Source organism: Scardinius erythrophthalmus (assembly GCF_964197995.2).
Source record: "Scardinius erythrophthalmus genome assembly, chromosome: 6".
NCBI lineage: Eukaryota > Metazoa > Chordata > Actinopteri > Cypriniformes > Leuciscidae > Scardinius > Scardinius erythrophthalmus.
Window position 1 is genome coordinate 44354735 of NC_138226.1, and position 25596 is coordinate 44380330.

General features: G+C 39.1%; 1 protein-coding gene across 1 annotated transcript in view; it reads right to left on the minus strand.

Moving 5' to 3' along the window:
- Window positions 1-313: 313 nt before the first annotated feature.
- Window positions 314-25596, minus strand: part of LOC308692350 (sacsin-like) — a gene marked incomplete at both ends in the record, with an annotated part of 45944 nt that continues 20661 nt past the window's right edge. The window contains 3 exons of the mRNA XM_081368285.1: window positions 314-11334; window positions 11450-11538; window positions 11637-13065. Coding sequence (XP_081224411.1) covers window positions 314-11334; window positions 11450-11538; window positions 11637-13065 — 12539 coding nt within the window. The remainder of the gene's footprint in view (window positions 11335-11449; window positions 11539-11636; window positions 13066-25596) is intronic.

Sequence of the window (25596 nt, forward strand, 5' to 3'; positions counted from 1 at the left end):
AAAAATGTTTATCCAAAATAGCTTACATTGCATCCAAGATGTACATTTATTTCATGCTTTCCCTGGGAATCAAACTCATGACATTGGCATTGCTCTACTGTTTGCTATACAAGTATGCCCAGTATACAAAAATATGCTAAATAGGCTATAACAGTAAGCAAGAAGAGAAGCAGACTTATAATTATCAAAACATGCTTACATAGTTAAGAAATTCAAGAATGCATGGTAGCAGTACTAAACAGATCAAGCATTGTTACATGAAAAGATCCTCATGATTATCTCAGTGGAACATAGTCGATAGTTTCAAGCTACTTTAAGAAATGTATTCTTCTATTTTTTCTAAAAGCTTTGTTGCAATATCCAGTGCACTTCTAGCATTGTCGAAGCTGAACTGCTGGTTTGGAATGTGAGGAAATGGGTGATAGTTCGGATACTGAGTTTTTTTGCCATCAACACCAAGTTCAGTCAGTTGCCTCACAGTATTTGGTAAAGAAGTCAACTGTGGACTGTAATGGGACACCTGCTGAGCAAGGCTAGTTATTGAGCAGCTTTTGGGATGCTCTCCACTTCTCCTGTACATTGCTGCTATCAGGGCTTTTTCCACAGCCTGATGCACCTTAAACAGACACCACTCTGAGCAATCTCCTCCAGTGTCATTGTGAGCTGCTCTGATGTCACATTGAGCCTGTTCATACCAGCGCTTTGCCTCTCCTCTGTTTGGCCTTGGTGTTTCTCTGTGGTATGACCAAAAGTTATAGTGGCTTCTAGAGTAGTTCTGATAGAACCTCTCGCGTCCCCTCCTGTGGCTTTGTGCCTCTGTGTTCCACGTGTTATAGAAATCTCGAAAGTCTCTACAGGTTGAGGATGTGCTATGTGCAGTTTTCCCTTGTTGTAGTTCCTCAATTCTGTTTTGCAGGTATTTGAAAGCCTCACTGGCAAGTTTTTCATTGCCTGGGTTTTTGTCTGGATGCCACTGGAGGTAAAGACGTTTGAGGGCTTTTTGTTTGTTCTCATTTGACATATTCCAGATATCTTTTAAACTTTGGTCAATTTCTCTTTTGATTTCTTCAAATGTCCCTGGAAAGTCTGTGTTGGGTGGAGGCCTGGACGTCAAAAGACGTTCTTTATCTGTGCAAGTGGACCCTGTGTTGGGTGGAGGCCTGGATGTTAAAAGACGCTCTATATCTGTGCAAGTAGACCCTGTGTTGGGTGGAGGCCTGGATGTTAAAAGACGCTCTATATCTGTGCAAGTGGACCCTGTTGACACAGTTGCCTTCTTTTCTCGTTTAAATTGGTAAAGGTCAAGAGAGCTTACTTCAATGAAGTCATCACTGCCAACTTGTATTTTATATCTGGCAGGAAAATGTCTCATTTGTCCTATTGAATCATCTAGTCGGTTGATAACAATGGCATAGAAATATTCACCAGATTCGTCCTTGCTGAAGCCAACATACTCTCCACTTTCAAAGTTGTTGAGGAAGTTCATATCAAGGCAGTCATGCCATTCTTCAGGTATGAGACATCCAGGTTTCGGTAAGGATTTGTAACCTTCCTCGTGGCCACTGTTATGAATGCCATGATTTGCCAAGGTTTTCTCAACATCCTCCATGTTATCACACAGCAGAAGATGCCCAAGGACTGGAAGACTTGAGGCGGTAAGACAGTTCTTTAGAAGAACATTGATTTCTTTAGTAAGACACATATTAACTTCATTTACTACTTTGTGGGTCATGTCATCATTGTGTTTCAAGTAGAATCTGCACCCATCTTGCTGTTTTTTCACATAAACATCTGTTTCAGCCTTACTACCTTCAAGTGGCTCATGGTTTAACAGAAGTTCAGTTTGAAGAGTTTTGCAACAGATAATTTGAATCTTAGAAAAGATTTCTTCACACTTTCCTACAGCTTCAGACTGTGAAACCCCACCTTTGCTGTCTTCTCTGATGAGACAGACTAGTCCATGAAGAAATGCAGCAGAAGACAAGTGTTTGTCAAACCAGCCACTAAATTCGCATCCCCCTTCATCACAATATTGGACACTTTCTCCCTTTAGGTTTTCAGAAATTACATCCGAGAGAAATTTGGGGCGAACTTGCTGAGGAAGGAACTGCAACAATGTTTGATGTTCATAGTGATCATTTCCAAGATGACAGCAGTTTAATTTTTCCAGCAATTTCAGCTTGGTTTCCAAAGGACCCTCAAGTATCGCAGGCTGGAAGACTGTGTCGTTGAAAAACAAAGTGTTGGATTCATAGAGTCTTCCATCTGTTGACGGAAGATAAAGTGGGTTGTTTCGGAAACAAGTTTTGTTCTGTTCCTCTTTAAGCAGGCAAAACAGATGTTGTACAACACGCTTCACAGTTATCTTCTGATTTGCCTGAAGGCTGTCTTTGTCAGAACTATCAGAATAGATTTCTTGAAGAACAGTGATATATTGATTGATGGTGGGACTCTCCTTTACACCGATCTTCTTGAGGAAATCTTCAAATTTTATATACTTTGAGGGAATGCAGTACAAATAAGGCCTAAACTCAAGATCATCATGTAGCACAAGTGCTGTCTGCTTTGCCTTCACAAGTTTTGTCCTGTTTTCCACCAAGATAATGGGGAGGTCTGAGAACAGAGAGGCATCAAAATTTATTGACTGCAGGTATGCGTACAATTTGTTAAATACTGTTTCTCTTGTTTCCAGCAATCTGTCACTGTGGCACTGAGATGTGCAGATGTTTTTCAGATTAGCAACTATTTGTCCAAGGGTTGGAGTCTCCAAGGCTCCGACATCCTTCATTTTCTTTATGTGATGTGAAGAGCAGAGTTTTGAAGGTAGGATTGGCATAGATGTCCATATCAGATAATGGTGATCACTGTCTTTGCCAATAAGTGATCCACTGATTGCAACAACTTCCCTCTCTTGAGCAAAGGCCTTGTTATAATAGCAAAGTTTTTGCTGAATTTTCACAGGAAATATGAATTTAATGTTAGCAACTCTCTTCAGTAATTTAGAGGTTTTGTAAATACTCTTTGACAAAACAGTCCTAAACAGGAGATTTGATCTTTCCTCAAGAACATCCAGAGGAGTGTTGCCTCTAGTTTCAGATTCAATTTGTTTTGCAAACTGAATGATTTGCTCATCAGACACTTCATGATTCAATCCAAGGTCCTTCAAGAGATCAAGAGGTCCTTCATGTGCTTTAGTTTGTTTACCTTGGACATTGTCCCAAACCTTTGATTCAGTACATTCATCTCTGAAAATCTCCCAAAACGTCTCTGGCACAAATCTCTCTTTTGGAAGCATTACCCTGTAAAGGTGTACATTGTCATCATAGAAGTATGAAGCCACCTGAAGAGAGCCATGGATGTCTCGAATAAATCTGACGTCTTTCAATGCAGAGACAATACTGGGGTCCACTGGTCTAAATTTCATTAAAAAAAACATTAAATCAAGAAGCTGGGCCTCTGTCATCATGTGCACAGAAGGAAGAATAAACTTTACACAGAACTCCAGATCATCTAGAATCTGTATGTTTAGACATTCTGCCAAGTCTTGGTTCACCAAGGTGTTCTTCAGGAAAATACTGTCACATCCATCAACATGGTATAAGTTTGGAAAGTCTTTCTGATGCTTAGAATTTAGAATGAAAATCATTCTATGTAAATCGATCCTTTCCCGTTTTCCTGTTACTGACTCAAACAGGGGCAAGGACTTGAGCATACTCACATGTCCACTCTTATTTTTGGAATCTCTGATCCCATTCTGTAAGAAGCGTTGAAGATCTACACATTCATCTTTTGAGAGCTCCTCAAACTGTGGATGAGGTACATGATGAACCTCTTCTAAAACAGCACTGATGTCTCCTGTTTGCAGGAGTTCTGGATTCATATACATGAAACGGAACTCAGGAATGAGACCAATGAAAAAGCTGGAGTCTAATTTCATGAACCCGAGTTTTATGAGAATGGATGCTATTTTTTCATCTGGCTTCAGAATCACTTTTGATATGTTTCCCAGTGTTTGTAAGAAATGTGTGTTATTTTGACTGGGGCAAATGACTGGTAAAATAGGACCGTCATCAAAGTGCTTTTTTATCTCACTGAAGACATTCATATTTTCATTTTGGTAGAATTTTCCTTGATCCTCAAAGAAGCTCCATAATGTTTTCAGCCAATTGGTCGTCTCTGCCTCCGCTTTGTACAGCTGGCACTTTTGATCAGGTAATGACTGACTGAGGAGTTGAGTAAGTTCTGGTTTCAAATACGCTGCTGCTATGTCAATTGTTAAGTCTTTAATAAACTTTCCTTCATCCAGAATTTGGAGATGAGGTCTATTGATTTCACTGTCTGCAAACATTTCCAGATGTCCTTGGAAAAGACTGCTAAATCCTGATATCAGCTTTGGGGATTTAGAGTCAAAGACTCTTAACATCTGATCTTCTGTGAGGAGAAGAGGCAGCCCATTGAGGTCATGGACATTTTTCTCATCAGCATTTGTCAAGCAGAAGCTCAGAAGTTTTGAACATCTTGTTTTGTCTTTGATCAAGGTCTGGTTGATGGGCAAAGGCAAACTACTAGTTGTCAGAGAAGGATCATTCAACGATCTTTGCTTCAAGAAATTCATCACTGTTGAAGCGCTGACTTCTGTCACATTCACATCAGCTGATTTGAAATTCTCTTTTATTTCATTCATTTTCCAGGTGTTTGGCACTAATTTCATCCCGATGTCATCTAAAATTTCGAAAATTTCATCATTGTCCTTACTTGTAAAATATGGACAATTTTCTGAATGTTGTTTAGATGGACTGCACCAGGTAACTGTGTATTTTTGTTGTGAAAGGTGTGATGACTCAACAGAAACAGCATGCACAGTAGGTATGACAGGAAGATCATGCAGGCTTATTGATCTATAGACCTCATGGATCATCTCATGCCAGACTTTGTCTACTCCCAGAGAAATGCATAGAAAAGGATGCATGGTGCTGGGAAAGTACTTAAGGCAAGAAGTCTCTAGCTGTGACTTAAGGACCACAAGATCTGTTGGTGTATCCTCCTTCATGACTGAACACAGATGTAATAGGAGGTCAGCATAGAGTGGTGAAATGATGTTTACTTTCAGTGACTGGTTCCACTCTGTCTTCAGACTATCGCCATCCTCTTTCCACAAGTCCCTTCTAGAAGAATCTACTTCAAAATTTGCATTCACATGAACTGGTAACCCAGTTTTTCCAGGTAAAGGCAAAGAGCAAAATGCCTTGCCAGTAAATGTGTGGTCAGATGAGCTTTTCCAACATGCAGCCAGAGCAGCTTGAGGAACTTTAAAATGCTTTTTTTTTTGCTCATAGATTTGTTTTGAAAAGCCAAAGCACTCTGCAATCATCCAATGACTGTGTTTATTTCGAGATGAGATTTGCATGTCATAGATGGTTTTGCAGGGTTCAGCTGTTCCTGACATCAGGGTTTCTCGAATATGTCTGTGGAAGTTTTCCATGCTTACCATGCTCTCCTCTGTGTATTTCTTTTCAATAAGGAAAGGAACTTTTTTCCCTTTTTCATCTTCACTGATCTCCAAGAACTGTATTTTTGTGATGTGTTTCAAGAAGAGAATTAGTCCTTCAGGATTTTCAGTCAAGGCAAAGTAAAGTTCCTTCATGTCACGGTCTGTGACTGTGTGTCTAGATATTTCAGATTGTTCTGCCATTTCCTCTGTCCTGAGCGGGAGCCTGAACATGGTTCCAGAACTGAGTGCAAACATTTCTGGAAGAAAGGTATGATAAACATCCTCAAAAGATTTTTTTAATTCATCATCAACTGAAAACATGCAGCCTGGGGACTCTTTTGTTATACCTTCCACATATTTCAGATTTGGATCAGAAATGCAGAGCCATTTGTCACCGGTAAGGATAGATGGACAGTCTGTCAGATGATACACAGAATTGAAGCCAAGTCCATATTTTCCAGTTCTCCCTAAAGTGCCATGTTTTCCTCCGTCCCCCAGCTGCTGAATACCTTGCAGATCATCATCAGAAAATGTTCTGTTGTTGTACACACAAAGAGCCGGGCCTTGAACCAGTTCCCATTTCTTTCCAAATATCTTTTCTGTCTTATGTTTTCTTTTGTCCCACACAAAGTGTATTTCTGTTGCCTGTGCATCATCAGCATTTTGAATGAGCTCTTTCAGAATATCCTTTTTAGAGGGATATGCATCAATTATATTTTTTATTCGGATAGGAAGTTTCTCAGTTTGTCCAAACTCTTTGGCATGAAGGGAAAACTCACTGATTAAATGATTCTTCAGAGTATGGTGTCTTCTTGTTGTTACACCAAAATGACAGGCCACAGGCCGAGGTATCAGATCATGGGCGAGCTTGACACCAGCTGAGACAGGCATCCATGGGCTGTCATTAAATCTCAGCTCTTTTGAAGATGTCAACACACCTCTCTCATCAGGCATGAGACAGTTTGTAGGCTTTTCGTCTTTAAAGTTGTATAGCCCATTTATGAGTATTGCGACATACTTATTGAGGTCTGACGTGGAAAGAGGTTGAGATTTATTTAAATTCTCAATTTTATTAAGTGCAGCAACAAATTGCTCTTTTGTAAATTGTTCGTTGACACCAAGGCATTCCCAGAGCCTCTCAAATTTGGAGAAGATTACTGGAAGTACATAGAGATATGGTTTCTCCTCAAATTCTGTACTTCTGGCCACTGACCTCACATTTACAAATTGATCCTCAATGAAAATGAATGGAAATGATTTTGCATGCTCAATAATGGGATTGGGATCTTTTCTTTCAAACAAGTAATTATTGAGATATTCATAGCAAGACTGGGCAATGTTGAAGAGAGATGTCTTTTCAAATGTATCACAGTGTTGGTGTGCTTTTAACAGCTGCTGAAGCACCGTCTCAACTGGTGGATTTGTCATCACTCTCAAATTTTGGAGAACTGGATCATAATTGTGTACTTGAAGGTTTGAATGATCAACTGTGAATCCAGTCATGCTTACTAAATTGAGACAACTGTCACTGTAAACTTCACAGGGTTTTTTAAGAACGGTGGGCTTCTTGTTTTGCTGAACTAAAGGAACTAAGGCAGGAAGGAATGGTATTTGAGACAGTGTGTGCCAGTGCAGAGAATTCACATCTTCTGAGGAGTCTTTCATTGACTCCACAAGGCACTGAAGACCTTTACGAAATTCAGATTTATCCTGTTGCCAAACACTGGATATCTTCCCAGCTCTTTCTATGATGTCCTCTAAAGGGAGGCGGTCACTCAGCATTCCCAAATCTGAAAGTCGTTTAAACCTTTTTGGAAAGAGAAAGTCATTTTCTGTCCCTTCAAGAAAGTGTCCTTCCTTAAGTTCATACAAACAAGCCATTTTGCCAGAAGGATTCACAAGTCGCTTGATTAATTGAAGCTTCTTACAACTCTGTGTTGGAATACAAGGGTAGCTTTTCAGTAGGTCATCAACAGCTGGATCATTCAAGTCAATGGCATTCAGCACAAGAGTATTTCTGCTGTGTGTGTCCACAGAACTCAAGTTCTCAAAAACAATTTTGTAAAACTCAGGCCAGTTGATTGTTCTCTGTTTGATTTCTGTCTCGAAGCCACAATCGATGAAACTCTGTCTTACCCGTGATGGGAGAGAAACAACATTGGAATATGAATCTCCCAAGCTCAAGAACACTTTCATGGCAATGTCTCCAATTACTCGGTTCTCCTCAATTTTTGGATTCAGAAATCTCACATTGTCCATAGAACACCAATTATGTCCATTGCTGAAAAACTCCAGAGATTTGCCATTGGCATTCTGCACAACTGCTGAGTAGAAAGACTCAACCATGGGTAAAAATGCTTTGCTTACCGTCTCTGTGTTAGGCCAGAATGTATGAAAGGAATAATTCTGGATATGTCCATTTTGGGCCATTTTTTTCAGCTCAAGCAGTGTAGTGATGTAAGCAGAGGTTACAGCATCTTTCAGTAGAGCTTTGTTCCACTCAGACTTCACTCCTTTTTCCCATAGACTTTTCCTATTAGATGTGACTGCAAAAGTTCCATTGACATGGACTGGAAGACCTGTCTCAATTGAGAGAGGAAGAAAGCAAAAAGCCTGGCCTTCATGCTTCAGGCTTTCATCAGGAGACCATGTATTAGTTTTTGCCTCTCTGTGCAAAGGTACAGCTATACCTCCAATTGGAAATGAAAAAAGATGTTCTTGTTCATTTCTTCTCTGGAACATTTGCAAAGAATCATGCGTCCCAAAACAGGAGTACAAAAGCCAGTACTGGGTGAGGGATTTATCTGAGTTCTCCTGAACTATTTTAATAATGTGTGCTTTGTTGACATCAATAATGTTGAGGCATTTGATATCACTATTTCTGAAGGTGTTCGCGATCTCTTGGAGACGTGTGTCATTCGAGACAGCAAATGAATCCATAACTTCTCTGGATATTTTGAGAGGAGTCTGAATCTGATCATTCCATGGAGGAGTCGATGCGTTTTCAGGGACAATTTGAAGGGACATATATTCAATGCTTTTCAGAAATAGTAGGTGTGTTTGTGAATTGTCAGTCAAATGATTTTTAAAACTCCTAATTCGCTCTTCATCATATACTTTTGAACTGATCTCTGACTTGTTGGCCTCCTCCTGAGTGCGAAATGGTAATTTAATCAAGGTGCCATTGTAAGCTTTCTTGCTGTTTTGCACTGACAAATCACAATCAAAAATTCCTTCATAAGATTTAAACTGTCCAGGAAACCTTTTGTACAGTCGTTCCTGGAATGGGTCAAGTTTAATTCCTGGGTTTCCTTTGTTGAGAATGTGCTTTTCCAAATGGGTGACATTTGGATCAAGAATGAGAAGGGTTTTCCCACTCAAAATCGAGGGGATATCACTCACATGGTAAACAGCATTAAATCCAAGCCCAAACTTTCCAATCATCTCAACTTTTTTTTCCTTTGATGCTGACCCAACTTTGACAATGTTTCCCCAGTCTTCTTGTGAAAAAAGCTCATTGTTGAAGATCCAAAGGCATGGTCCATTGCAGAGAGCCATTCCATGATCAAAGAGAGTTTCAGGGGGGTCTTTGTGTTTTCTGAAGTCAAGGAGGAATTTACATGTTATTCCCCCAGCATCCTCAGCATTTTGTAGGAGTTCTTTGAAAATGTCACTTTCTTCATCATACTCTTTCAGAATGTTTTTAATTCTTTGAGTAATTGGTTCAGATTGCCCACACTGTTCTATACCAAAGGAGTCTTGCCCTGCTTGTATGAGCTGTGGTTTTAAGGATTGGACTCTCAACCATTTTGCAGTGATGGGTAAAACTTCTTCATGAATGACATAGAACTCCTCATTGTCTTGTTTCAGGTCATCAAGTCCTTCAGCACTGATGTCACAAAAGACTGTTTTGGACAAAGACTGCAGAGTAAAGTTTTGATTTTGTGCCATGACAGGCACAGGGGTACTGTCCTTTAAAAGTTTCTCATTCTTTCGCATCCAGTCAAGAATGGCAATTGACACTTTAAGTTCTGTCAAGTCTCCATGAGGAGGATACCTGCAGTCAATTCTTTGTTTTATGTCATGGAGTATGTCTTCAATCTCTTCATCGGACAGTGTTTTCTTCACACCAAATTTTGTCAGCAGGTTTTCATATTGCAAAAACTCTTCAGGCACTTTCTTGATGTAGGGGCTTAGATCCAATTCAGGTGGATAGGCTAAAACTATATCTCCTGGACAGACAAACTCACTTTTATTCCATATCCAGGGGATGCTTTTTGTGTCCATTAAATCTGTGAAATTTGTCATGTTGTCTTGCATGAATTTGTAAATACTGTGTAGCTCGGTTTTAAATTGAAAATCTGAATTTGGGTTGACCATTGATCTCAGCGCAGAGAGGTTCTCCAAGACTTTTTCAGCAGGAGGGGGTTCATAAAGTCCAAGATTTTTGCAGACATATCCTGTTAGCTCAGAGGTAAGTGGCATAACATATCCAACTATTGAAGAAAACTTTGAATCCCTTACTTCAGTCGGCTTATACAGACCTCTCTTAAGATTTATACAAATGCTTCCATTCAAGAACTTTGGATTTTCACAGGGCACCCACTGCCTTTGCTTCAGCTCTTCTATCTGTGCCTTGGTGAATTTAGAAAGGAAATCATTCTCATTCAGGACTCGAACAAGAGTATGTGCTTTTTTGAATGCCCTATCTGGTGAGTGGACAAAAAGCTTTTCAGTATGATTTATGACTTGGAGTATGTTTTCTGTTGATATTTGTTTTTGCTCGGTCCTTAGGCCAAGGTGCCGCAAACTCTGAAGCATTTCATCTGTCTTTGTGTAAATAGGTGGGGGAAAGAAATCTGCCTCGAAAATGTCCTGAAATGTCCTGTTTCTTGGATCAAAAACGTTTGACGCTTGTTTGCATTCTCCCCGAGTTGTCTCAATAAAATTGAGAAGTTTGGTTTTCGCAAGAAGCTGCTCACTTTGTGAGAGTAAAATGCTACCATTAGTCAATATCCAGGTCATTACTGTCTGTTCCTCACCTTTTTTGAAAGAGGCTGTCTCAATAGAGTCAACCAAACAAACAGCCACCTTAGCGGCATCTAAGAGTTTAATATTCAGAAGAGTCAAAAGTCTGCGGTCAGCTTCATTTGCACACTGTACAGTGGTCTCAGGCATTGGCAGATCATTTGGAATGGCTGGTTTGGTGGTTGAAACAACTGCTTGCTTTGATTGAACTGCAACATATTTCCCAGACATCATTCTGAAGATTGGCAACATGGAAAGCAAGTTCTTTTCAGCATTTGAGAGGGAATCCAAAGAAGAAATATACACTTTCAACTCCTCTTTTTCCTGTGATGAAGCAGAGGCAATGCTTTTGATGACCTGATCTATGTGTGAGTTCACAAAGACTTGTAGAACACTTCTTGGTGAAGCAGGAAGAACATACCTCTCAATGTCATGATGTCTAAGACACTCATCTCTTTTTATGACTGTACACCCCACCATCCTTAACACTTTCTGAACATGATCTGACAAGCTAGATTCTGTGCTACTCTGAAAAATCAAAGTTGTGTTACTCTGCAACCTTGCTAACAATACAGAGTTGCCTGAACTCTGCAGTGGCTCCAGTGGTATTAAAGGCATGTCAATAAAGCTGTTTAACTCAATCAATTCAGTGCTAAGAAACTTCCAGAATTCAGCCAACCAGCTCTTTGGTGGATGATGATCTTCTGTTGTTTTCCATGTCACATGACCTTGGGTCACCTTCCAGTCCATGGGTAAGTACTTCTTGGTGAGTGCAACAACATGTTTAGCATCCAAACTGATTATGTTGTATATGTCTGAAAAAAAAAAAATAATAATAAAATGGTCAAGACCAAATTTCACAAACATGTATGATATTAATTAAATATTTTATAAGCACTCTCAATAAAATATATGAAACAGTTGTCTTACTCTCTGTTGCTAAATTCCTTAGTTGCTTAGTGCAAACATGGCTCAGATCATTGGGTATAAATCTTTCTTTACAAAATGGCAGCAATGTTCTAAACAAAGAAAAAAACAGATTATTAGTACGTTGAAAATATAATGTAAACACACCAAAGAATTCAAGTAGGAAAGAGACAACTGTATCACACCTTACCTTGGAAACTTCTCATTGTCGATCAAAACAGTGTTCTGCACTTCATTGCTAAATGAAGTGAAGGTTCCATCACTGAGAGGCAGAAGCTTAAGACCTTGTAGCTCTGTGTACTTCTCATCACTGAGAGCAAATTCGAGAAGAGAGTATTTGTCATCTTTACTGAGGTTTTCCTCCTCACATCTGTGAAGGACATCTCTAACATAAGATGGAGTTACCCATGTCAAGCTATCACTTTCAGGGAAGATTTTTCGAACATCTTTCAAAATATGTTCTGGGACTGTGACCAGTTTCTCTCCTTCAGCAATCAATAATCTTGACACTGAAGACATTGTGTCACTACATATATTGTTGACTGGAAAAACCGCATCTGAGGGAGACACCCAGATTTTCTCATCTTTGGCAAGGTGAAAGATCTTGTATTCACTTAGACGCTTCAGAGTGTCTGTTGCAACTTCATGCCATCTGTCTTTATGTACAGTCTTGGATAGGTCAGGCCAGAGATTGTACACAGTGGCAGCAGGCAGGGTCGAGTTTCTGGATAACTGGATGGCATCCAGGATCATCATGAGATATACATGAGGAAGAATATCTTTTATAAGTAGCTCATTCCACTTTGCAGACTCGTCATTCTTCTGATCCTCCTCTTGCCACTTAATGAACCTCCGATTATCTGTCAGGCCAAAGCAAGCATTGATGTGAATGGGAAGCCCAGTTTTGTTTGAGTCATTATTTGGAAGTGGCAGAAAGCAACTTAGTCTTCCTTTGCAAAGTGATCCGTCTTCATTTATTTGAAAAGCTGCATCAACTTGAGGGTAGAAGCTCAGCTTACTGGCTAGAAAGTCAATCTCTGGTTTATATCCATGTTTCAGAAGGCAAGGTGTCACAAGCCACTGGGACTTTGTTTCTTCCACTTTCTGTGAAATGTGTGACACTGTTTTAAAACAAGTTTTTCTGTCAAACGATTCCTGCTTGACATGAGAAAGGTCAGTGTCAAATTGATTTGACGCTGAAACTTTTAGCCTATTGTTGCAGAAGCCATTGGTGTCAATATGCAGCAAAGTAATGGATGACACATTTCTCAAGAAAAGAAGACTAATGTCTGCATCAGCAATGAAACTGTCAAAAAGCTGTGCAACTTTTGTGGAGTCATACAAGTTATCTGAGATCTCAGAAGCCTCATTGCGCAGAGGGAAACGGAAGAGCGTTCCTTTGAAGTATTGCTCCTCACTGATGACCTTCTCCCAGGAACAACTGTTGACTTGACTGACTACATTTTGAAAGGGCTGGAACTGATCTCTCAAGTTCAAAAGGCTCTCTCTGTCCTCTTCGTCATCTAAAGACCATCGATAGCCTTCTTCATCATCTCCAAACATCTTCTTTTGTGGGTCAAAAATGGCAAGGTGTTCAGAACTGAATACACATGGCAAGTCTGTAAATAAACAATAATAATAATTATAAATATTGTTAGCGTCGCCAGTGTTACATGTCAGAATCCGACACCACAAGTACCCTGAGGGGCAGTTATTTGTAAAAACTGATGTTGCAGCTGATTATGGGTGTCATTTATAAAACTGTGGGTGCTTCTCAATATCCCTCCTTGTCTCCTCTCTCCTCCGTCCTCCATCCTATGACCTGGAAACCGATCGAGCTCAGCCATCTTGAAGGACATCTCAATTCTCTAATTGCTCCGCGAGGAGTCGAGGATCGAGGAGTCAGGAGGCTTCCTGAGGAGTCGTGAGCGAGGATACACAGGTGGATCCTATGCGGAAGAGTTTTATCGACTTAAACGTGACGCACGTCTAAATTCTCCTCCCCCTTCACATCGGCCACAATAATTTTAATGTATACTTTACCTTTGCAGTTTATATAAACCACACACCTCACATATTTCAACAGGGTATCTTTCTTTATTATTATTTATTATGAATTTCTTAAATAAACAAATTTCAACAACATAAGGGCAGATCCTCTGAGCGCTGCTGATGACGCGGTGAAGTGACGCTCGAGTGATCAAGGATTCCAATGTATAAAAAAAGCTTTCATTCGATCCCTCCGTCCTCGCGTCTTTTCCTTGCAGCCTTCCCTCGCATCCTACAGGGAGCGGAGCTGAGACGCGAGGAAAGGAAACGAGGAGAGGAAACGAGGATGCACAAATAAGAATTGAGAAGCACCCTGTGTGTAGGATCCTTACTAAAAGTGTATGTGGTCCCGAAAGCCAAAAATGCCATACCAAAAAAAATTTAGACTTATAAAACTCCCTTTATAAAGCCCAGTGTTTAATGGTAGAAGACATTAGGAAAATGTGAGATACGGATGTGCTGTCACATTCCATTGCTAAAAATCATTTACTAGCCTATATCTTTGCTTTATTTTTGAATAAATAAATCAAAATTGTATAAAATATATTTTTAGAGAGTTTTTCCTCAATCTTTTCCACTGGCCAAATAGTATTTTTAATTGCTTTTTATATTTAATGCAAACAAATAGGCCTTATTCTGCATTATTGATTATTAAGTGCACAAAAATATTTTCTCAGACCATGAGTTCTGCTATTATCATGCGCTTTGCAATCCTCACTGTACTTAACACATTAAAACGCAGCATGCCACAGGAAAAGTGTTCAAAAGCATTGCATCCCATACAAATATTTATTAGAATATTAAAAAAAATGTTAGAACTTCTCGTTAATGATTTCATGTAATTTAAGTTCTTAACTCCATTAATAAAAATGGCATATTTAATCTAAATGAGCTTATCAGATGTAAAACATAGTTGAAATGATTTTTTATTTATTTAAACTGTTATTGTGAACATGCACTGTATTTATGATTAGGACTCATAATGAGGATTTAAAGTGTTTTTCCTTCATCTGCCGTCAGTCTCTCAGCTCACCATCGGTGTCTCCAAAATGTGCGTACGCATGGCTGAGAGTTTACTTCAGGTACACTTATGGCGCTTTTCCACTGCATGGTACGGTACGGCACGGTTTGGTACGGCTCACTTTGTGGCGCTTTTTCACTGCATGGTACGGTACGGTACGGCTTGCTTTAAATGGTACCACCTCTGTTGAGATTCCAAGCGTACCGTACTGATACTAAAATGTGATGTGAAAACACTGCAGTTCACCGATTGGTCAGACAGAATCGTCACTACCAGCGTCATTGTATTTAAAACAAAAGACACCAGACCTGGGGGCTGTTCCATAAAAGCCGCTTAGAAAAGCGGGGATTAAAGTCCAAAACCGGACTTGAATGAGCCTAACAAATAAGTTGGGGCTAAAGTGGTTCCATAAAAGGTAATTGAAGTTCACGCAATCTCACTAATTTGATCCAGGTTTATCAAGTCTAGATAATTGCGTGTGCACGCGTTTCTGAAGCAGCCCTAGAGGTCGATCGTGGATCAAATCGATCCACCATCAAACAGCGTATATTTTGTGCTGTTTTATGCGTTTGTGACATGTTTTTTCCCCCCTCAGTTCAAAACTTACATTTTACAGTTATATTCTCCATCTGTAAATGTTAGAAAGTCATGCAAATGTATCCATTTTGCTGCTAATCTTCATATTGAACGAGCGCTGCTGCGCGCATGCGCGCCAAATGAGCGCAATAATTCTGACTAAAATATACATTTTGCTTGGAAAATTAATATGCGATATTTCATAACACTAGAAATATCTTCTAATTATAATAATTTATCTTTAGGATGTTGGATAAGTTGCAGTGAACTAGCGAACAGAAGTACTTCAGTGAAGAGAAGTTGCCTAATTCAGGGAAGTTTATTTTAAGAAACTAAATATATAAAGATACAAAATATAGTTTTGGGTATAGGACCTATGCTACTTAATAAAGATGATGTATACTTATTTAGAATGCTGAGAATCACAGCTTTTAATGCAATACTTTTTTGGAGAAAGCAAGAATCCCCAGTTTTAAATAAGTAGATTTAGTTTCTAAAGTACACTATGGAGAGGATAACATGACATTAAGAGCAAATGTATACATTTTGAAAAGATATGTGCAAAGAATATTCCATAAAATAAAGGAATATATATTAGCCTACATTAACTACATTTTTATATAACCCTCCCTCCCTTTTATTTCTAGTTATTTGTTATTTTTTTATAATTTTTTATTAATATTTATTTATTGTTTTGTGTCTTTTCCCCCTTAAATCATATGTAAAGTGTCTAACTATGTACTTTTTGGTTATTGTTCTAATCATGTGTTTTTTAGGCTATGTGTTGGTGGGTATTAACACAAAAGAAAAAAAAGTAGAAGGAAAAATAAATGAATATTTATTGGGGGAAAAATATGATGTCTTTAAAGGAACTGTCCATTTGAATAATTGTGTTAAATGTGTTTGAATTGAAAGCCACAATAAAGTACATAATATATATATATATATATATATATTATATATATTATATATATTATATATATATATTTTTATATATATATATATATATATATATATATATATATATATATATATGCTAAAATATTTGTTATTTGGACATTAGATGTGCCTTATTTAGAATTTTAAACCTACAAGTGTATTTTTATGATAACAATAACTGTAAAGGGACTATTGTAATGGGGTAAATCAAATGTAGGCTAATATACTGTCAATTACTAAGCTCAGATTCATCTTACCAGTTAAAATTTATACTATGCTTTTGTAATTATTAGGGGCCAAGCACCGAAGGTGCGGAGGCACCTATTGTTTTCGTTCCCGTTCTTATTATTATTAGGGGCCAAGCACCGAAGGTGCGGAGGCACCTATTGTATCTGTTCCGTTTCTTATTATTAGGGGCCAAGCACCGAAGGTGCGGAGGCACCTATTGTATCTGTTCCGTTTCTTATTATTATTATTATTATTATTAGGGGCCAAGCACCGAAGGTGCGGAGGCACCTATTGTATCTGTTCCGTTTCTTATTATTATTATTATTATTAGGGGCCAAGCACCGAAGGTGCGGAGGCACCTATTGTTTTCGTTCCCGTTCTTATTATTATTATTATTATTATTATTATTATTCTTCCTTCTTCCGACTGGGAGTCTATGGCAGCCCATAGAACCGATCGCGGGAAAGTTGTAATGATTTGACATTCTAATAGAGGACAGTCCCAACATTAAATACACCAATTTTGGTGTGTCTAAGTCTTTCCCTCTAGCGCCACCAACTGTCCAAAGTTGCACTCATGTTTATGCTAATAACTTTTGAACCACAAGGGCTAGAAACAAAATTCTTTTTTCCTCTGATTCCTGAGCTCATGACGATTCGAATGCACCCTATGACGTCATTTTTCGTCATAAAATTTTTTCCGCCATTTCGAATTTTCCGAAAAACCTACTTTTTCGAACTCCTCCTAGGCCGTTGGTCCAATTTCCACGAAAATTGAATCAGATCATCTTCAGACCATGCCGAAAAAAAGTTATGGAATTCGTGTTGATTCATCAAACCGTTCTCGAATACCGCGCAAACAAATTTTACGTAGCGCTTGTGAAAACAGTCGTAGGGCTGTATCTCCGCAACGGTTTATCGTATTCAGACCAAACTTGGTACATCTCATCACAAGCATGACCTGAGGCAACATGCTGCGTTTCGGCGCAGTGCCACCTACTGGTCCGGAGATATGAAAAATGGCTATTTTTGCTTATAACTTCTGAATGGTTTGTCCAAAAATCATAAAAGTGGTCTCGTTAGATTCAGGGCGTCATGCTGAGTCGACTGATATCCAATTTTCCCCGATCAGCCATTTTGGCTGTCGGCCATTTTGAATTATGTGCTAAAATGCTGTATTTTATGAGCGCGTGAACGTATCGTTACAAAACTTGGAAGGGATCATCAGCACGATGCCCTGAAGGAGCCTGAGAAGTTTCGAAACAGTGCCACCTAGTGGTGAATTTTTTTCACCAAATGCTTTCAAATGCTTATAACTTTGGGTGTGGTCGACTTATTTTCACGAGACTCATCTCATTAGAGTCCTGAATCGTTGCCGAGTCCCACGATACCAAACATGCTAGGTTTTGCCTTACGGTTTGTGTAGCGTTGTGATTTAGCGCTTAAAAAACATTTGGCTATATCTTCGAAACCCCTAGTCCGATCGAGACGAAACCACCGCCAGAAGTTTGGAAACATAGGTCGATAGCTATACGCCAATGCCCAAATGCGAAAATATTGATGTTTAGGGGTAGTAAATTCCAATCAAAGTCATGTGTCAGTCATTTTTTACGTGTTTTTTCATATAAATGTCTATAACTCCGAAGCGAATTGAGATATTTTCACCAAAATCGACAAACATATGTATGAGCTCACTCTGAGGACATGTAAAAAAAATGGTGGGACTCAGCCTCTTGGTGGCGCTATAATAGAACAAAACATGAAATTCCCATTGACTTCAATACAGTTTTGTGAAATAAAATGCTATACTAAACAAATGCATTGGTGTAATATTAGGAAACTCATAATGTGCCATCAGCACCATCCCCTGAAGGTATCCAAAATATTTCCAGACAGTGCCACCTAGTGGTCAAAAGTTCTAACAAAATTTACAAAACTGCTAATAACTTTTGAATAAGTTGGCCTATTGTAATGCAACTGGTCTTAATAGATTCATTGGGTCAAGCCGAGAACATAGATACCAAGTTTTCCTTATTTGGCCTAGCTTCCTGTCCGCCATCTTGATTTTCAGTCAAAACCTACTTTTTCGAACTCCTCCTAGACCGTTTGTCCGATTTTCACCAAAATCGAATCGTATCATCTCCAGACTATGCTGTATAAAAGTTATGGATTTCGTGTCAATAGACGAAACCGTTTTCATATAGCGTAGCAGCAAAGTTGAGGCATGATGCTAAAAGCACAATTCAGGCTTTATCTCTGCAATGCCTTGACATATTGACACCAAACTTTGTATGTGTCATTGTCACTTCACTCTGACCACATCACATTACTTTTGTAACTGCGCCACCTATTGGTCGAAAGTGATAATCCATTAAATCATATTTTAAATGACTTTTTATATGATTTTTCAGCCATTTCATCTAAAATCCTCTTTAAATGTATTTAATTGCTCATTGTTCCAGTTGGTCTGACACCTTCAGCCATGTTGGCATATCCTGTCATCTGCTTGCGCTTGGCCCCGATAATTGCTGCTTGCAGCTATATTTATTATTATTATTATTCTTCCGCCATGGGAGTCTATGGCAGCCCATAGAACCGATTGCGGGAAAGTTGTTTTGGTTTGACATTCTGATAGAGGACCGTCTCAACATTAAATACACCAATTTTGGTGTTTCTAAGTCATTCCCTCTAGCGCCACCACCTGTCCAAAGTTTCACTTTTATTTTGCTAATAACTTTTGAACCGTAAGGCCAATTAGCGAAATTCTTTTTTCCTCTGATTCCTGAGCTCATGGCGATTCGATTGCACCCTATGACGTCATTTGCCGTCATAAAAATATGGCCGCCATCTTGAATTTTCAAAAAAAGCTACTTTTTCGAACTCGTCCTAGACGGTTTGTCCGATTTGCACGAAAATTGAACCAGATCATCTTCAGGTAGTGCTGACCAAAAGTTATGGAATTCAAATGGATTCGTCAAACCGTTTTCAATAAACGCACAAATACATTTTACGTAGCGCTAGCAAAAACAGTCGTAAGGCCGTATCTCCGCAACGGTTTATCGTATTCAGACCAAACTTGGTACTTGTACTCACAAGCATGACCTGAGGCTACATGCTGCGTTTCGGCGCAGCGCCACCTACTGGTCCGGAGATATGAAAAATGGCTATTTTTGCTTATAACTTCTGAACAGTTTGTCCAAAAATCATACAATTGGTCTCGTTAGATTCAGGGCAACATGCCGAGTCGACTGATATCCAATTTGACCATATCGGTCATTTTGGCTGTCGGCCATTTTGAATTTTGTGCTAAAATTCTGTATTTTATGAACGCATGAACGGATTGTTACGAAATGTGGTATGGGTCATCAGCACGATGCCCTGAATGAGCCTGAGAAGTTTCGAAACAGCGCCACCTAGTGGTGAATTTTTTTTTTCAAATGCTTATAACTTTGGGTGTGGTCGACTTATTTTCACGAAACTCATCTTTTTAGACTCCTGAATCGTTGCCGAGTCCTACGATACCAAACATGCTAGGTTTCGCCTTACGGTTTGTGTAGCGTTGTGATTTAGCGCTTAAAAAACATTTGGCTATATCTTTGAAACCGCTAGTCCGATCGAGACGAAACCACCGTCAGAAGTTTGGAAACATAGGTCGATAGCTATACGCCAATGCCCAAATGCGAAAATATTGATGTTTAGGGGTAGTAATATTCAATCAAAGTCATGTGTCAGTCATTTTTTTCGTGTTTTTTCATATAAATGTCTATAACTCCGAAGCAAATTGAGATTTTTGCACCAAAATCGACACATATATGTATGGGCTCACTCTGAGGACACATTAAAAAAATGGTGGGACTGAGCCTCTTGGTGGCGCTATAATAGAACAAAACATGAAATTCCCATTGACTTCAATGCAGTTTTGTGAAATAAAATGCTATACTAAACAAATGCATTGGTGTAATATTACGAAACTCAGAATGTGCCATCAGCACCATCCCCTGAAGGTACCCAAAATATTTAGAGACAGCGCCACCTAGTGGTCAAAAGTTATAACAACATTTCCAAAACTGCTAATAACTTTTGAATACATCGGCCTATGTAAATGTCACTGGTCTTAATAGATTCCTTGGGTCAAGCCGAGAACATAGATACCAAATTTTCCTTATTTGGTCAAACTTCTTGTCCGCCATCTTGATTTTCATTCAAAACCTACTTTTTCGAACTCCTCCTAGACCGTTTGTCCGATTTTCACCAAAATCGAATCGTATCATCTCCAGACCGTGCCGACTAAAAGTTATGGATTTCGTGTCGATAGACGAAACCGTTTTCGTATAGCGCAGCAGCAAAGTTGAGGCATGATGCTAATAGCATTAATTAAGGCTTTATCTCTGCAATGCCTTGACATATTGACACCAAACTTTGTATGTGTCATTGTAACTTCACTCTGACCACATCACATCAGTTTTGTAACTGCGCCACCTATTGGTCGAAAGTGATAATCCATCAAATCATATTTTTAATTATTGTTTCTATGATTTTTCAGGCATTTTGCCTAAAATCCTCTTTAAATGTCTTTAATTGCTCATTGTTGCAGTTGGTCTGACACTTTCAGACATGTCGGCATGTCTTGTCGTCTTATTCTGCTTGGCCCCGGTAATGGCTGCTTGCAGCTATATTTATTATTATTATTCTTCCGCCATGGGAGTCTATGGCAGCCCATAGAACCGATTGCGGGAAAGTTGTTTTGGTTTGACATTCTGATAGAGGACCGTCTCAACATTAAATACACCAATTTTGGTGTTTCTAAGTCATTCCCTCTAGCGCCACCACCTGTCCAAAGTTTCACTTTTATTTTGCTAATAACTTTTGAACCGTAAGGCCAATCAGCGAAATTCTTTTTTCCTCTGATTCCTGAGCTCATGGCGATTCGATTGCACCCTATGACGTCATTTGCCGTCATAAAAATATGGCCGCCATCTTGAATTTTCAAAAAAAGCTACTTTTTCGAACTCGTCCTAGACGGTTTGTCCGATTTGCACGAAAATTGAACCAGATCATCTTCAGGTAGTGCTGACAAAAAGTTATGGAATTCAAATGGATTCGTCAAACCGTTTTCAATAAACGCACAAATACATTTTACGTAGCGCTAGCAAAAACAGTCGTAAGGCCGTATCTCCGCAACGGTTTATCGTATTCAGACCAAACTTGGTACTTGTACTCACAAGCATGACCTGAGGCTACATGCTGTGTTTCGGCGCAGCGCCACCTACTGGTCCGGAGATATGAAAAATGGCTATTTTTGCTTATAACTTCTGAACAGTTTGTCCAAAAATCATACAATTGGTCTCGTTAGATTCAGGGCAACATGCCGAGTCGACTGATATCCAATTTGACCATATCGGTCATTTTGGCTGTCGGCCATTTTGAATTTTGTGCTAAAATTCTGTATTTTATGAACGCATGAACGGATTGTTACGAAATGTGGTATGGGTCATCAGCACAATGCCCTGAATGAGCCTGAGAAGTTTCGAAACAGCGCCACCTAGTGGTGAATTTTTTTTTTCAAATGCTTATAACTTTGGGTGTGGTCGACTTATTTTCACGAAACTCATCTTTTTAGACTCCTGAATCGTTGCCGAGTCCTACGATACCAAACATGCTAGGTTTCGCCTTACGGTTTGTGTAGCGTTGTGATTTAGCGCTTAAAAAACATTTGGCTATATCTTTGAAACCGCTAGTCCGATCGAGACGAAACCACCGTCAGAAGTTTGGAAACATAGGTCGATAGCTATACGCCAATGCCCAAATGCGAAAATATTGATGTTTAGGGGTACTAATTTCCAATCAAAGTCATGTGTCAGTCATTTTTTTCGTGTTTTTTCATATAAATGTCTATAACTCCGAAGCGAATTGAGATATTTTCACCAAAATTGACACACATATGTATGGGCTCACTCTGAGGACACGTAAAAAAAATTGTGGGACTGAGCCTCTTGGTGGCGCTATAATTGAACAAAATATGAAATTCCCATTGACTTCAATACAGTTTTGTGAAATAAAATGCTATACTAAACAAATGCATTGGTGTAATATTACGAAACTCAGATTGTGTCATCAGCACCATCCCCTGAAGGCAACCAAAATATTTCAAGACAGCGCCACCTAGTGGTCAAAAGTTATAACAAAATTTCCAAAAAGGCTAATAACTTTTGAATAAATCTGGCTATTGAAATGCCACGGGTCTTAATAGATTCCTTGGGTCAAGCCGAGAACATAGATACCAAGTTTTCCTTATTTGGCCAAACTTCCTGTCCGCCATCTTGATTTTCATTCAAAACCTACTTTTTCTAACTCCTCCTAGACCGTTTGTCCGATTTTCACCAAAATCGAATCGTATCATCTCCAGACTGTGCCGACAAAAAGTTATGGATTTCGTGTCGATTGATGAAACCGTTTTCGTATAGCACAGCAGCAAAGTTGAGGCATGATGCCAAAATGACTATTCAGGCTTTATATCTGCAATGCCTCGACATATTGACACAAAACTTTGTATGTGTCACTGTCTCCTTACTCTGACCACACCACATCAATTTCGTAACAGCGCCACCTTTTGGTCAAAAGTGACAATCCATTAAATCATATTTTGAATCACTTTTTACATGATTTTTCAGCCATTTCGCCTAAAATCCTCTTTAAATGTCTTTAATTGCTCATTGTTGCAGTTGGTCTGACACTTTCAGACATGTTGGCATGTCTTGTCGTCTTATTCTGCTTGGCCCCGGTAATTGCTGCTTGCAGCTATATTTATTATTATTATTATTATTAGGGGCCAAGCACCGAAGGTGCGGAGGCACCTATTGTATCTGTTCCGTTTCTTATTATTATTATTATTATTATTAGGGGCCAAGCACCGAAGGTGCGGAGGCACCTATTGTTTTCGTTCCCGTTCTTATTATTATTATTATTATTATTATTATTATTCTTCCTTCTTCCGACTGGGAGTCTATGGCAGCCCATAGAACCGATTGCGGGAAAGTTGTTTTGGTTTGACATTCTGATAGAGGACCGTCTCAACATTAAATACACCAATTTTGGTGTTTCTAAGTCATTCCCTCTAGCGCCACCACCTGTCCAAAATTTCACTTTTATTTTGCTAATAACTTTTGAACCGTAAGGCCAATCAGCGAAATTCTTTTTTCCACTGATTCCTGAGCTCATGGCGATTCGATTGCACCCTATGACGTCATTTGCCGTCATAAAAATATGGCCGCCATCTTGAATTTTCAAAAAAAGCTACTTTTTCGAACTCGTCCTAGACGGTTTGTCCGATTTGCACGAAAATTGAACCAGATCATCTTCAGGTAGTGCTGACAAAAAGTTATGGAATTCAAATGGATTCGTCAAACCGTTTTCGATAAACGCACGAATACATTTTACGTAGCGCTAGCAAAAACAGTCGTAAGGCCGTATCTCCGCAACGGTTTATCGTATTCAGACCAAACTTGGTACTTGTACTCACAAGCATGACCTGAGGCTACATGCTGTGTTTCGGCGCAGCGCCACCTACTGGTCCGGAGATATGAAAAATGGCTATTTTTGCTTATAACTTCTGAACAGTTTGTCCAAAAATCATACAATTGGTCTCGTTAGATTCAGGGCAACATGCCGAGTCGACTGATATCCAATTTGACCATATCGGTCATTTTGGCTGTCGGCCATTTTGAATTTTGTGCTAAAATTCTGTATTTTATGAACGCATGAACGGATTGTTACGAAACGTGGTATGGGTCATCAGCACAATGCCCTGAATGAGCCTGAGAAGTTTCGAAACAGCGCCACCTAGTGGTGAATTTTTTTTTTCAAATGCTTATAACTTTGGGTGTGGTCGACTTATTTTCACGAAACTCATCTTTTTAGACTCCTGAATCATTGCCGAGTCCTACGATACCAAACATGCTAGGTTTTGCCTTACGGTTTGTGTAGCGTTGTGATTTAGCGCTTAAAAAACATTTGGCTATATCTTTGAAACCGCTAGTCCGATCGAGACGAAACCACCGTCAGAAGTTTGGAAACATAGGTCGATAGCTATACACCAATGCCCAAATGCGAAAATATTGATGTTTAGGGGTACTAATTTCCAATCAAAGTCATGTGTCAGTCATTTTTTTCGTGTTTTTTCATATAAATGTCTATAACTCCGAAGCAAATTGAGATTTTTGCACCAAAATCGACACATATATGTATGGGCTCACTCTGAGGACACATAAAAAAAATGGTGGGACTGAGCCTCTTGGTGGCGCTATAATAGAACAAAACATGAAATTCCCATTGACTTCAATGCAGTTTTGTGAAATAAAATGCTATACTAAACAAATGCATTGGTGTAATATTACGAAACTCAGAATGTGCCATCAGCACCATCCCCTGAAGGTACCCAAAATATTTAGAGACAGCGCCACCTAGTGGTCAAAAGTTATAACAACATTTCCAAAACTGCTAATAACTTTTGAATACATCGGCCTATGTAAATGCCACTGGTCTTAATAGATTCCTTGGGTCAAGCCGAGAACATAGATACCAAATTTTCCTTATTTGGTCAAACTTCTTGTCCGCCATCTTGATTTTCATTCAAAACCTACTTTTTCGAACTCCTCCTAGACCGTTTGTCCGATTTTCACCAAAATCGAATCGTATCATCTCCAGACCGTGCCGACTAAAAGTTATGGATTTCGTGTCAATAGACGAAACCGTTTTCGTATAGCGCAGCAGCAAAGTTGAGGCATGATGCTAATAGCATTAATTAAGGCTTTATCTCTGCAATGCCTTGACATATTGACACCAAACTTTGTATGTGTCATTGTAACTTCACTCTGACCACATCACATCAGTTTTGTAACTGCGCCACCTATTGGTCGAAAGTGATAATCCATCAAATCATATTTTTATTTATTGTTTCTATGATTTTTCAGGCATTTTGCCTAAAATCCTCTTTAAATGTCTTTAATTGCTCATTGTTGCAGTTGGTCTGACACTTTCAGACATGTCGGCATGTCTTGTCGTCTTATTCAGCTTGGCCCCGGTAATGGCTGCTTGCAGCTATATTTATTATTATTATTCTTCCGCCATGGGAGTCTATGGCAGCCCATAGAACCGATTGCGGGAAAGTTGTTTTGGTTTGACATTCTGATAGAGGACCGTCTCAACATTAAATACACCAATTTTGGTGTTTCTAAGTCATTCCCTCTAGCGCCACCACCTGTCCAAAGTTTCACTTTTATTTTGCTAATAACTTTTGAACCGTAAGGCCAATCAGCGAAATTCTTTTTTCCTCTGATTCC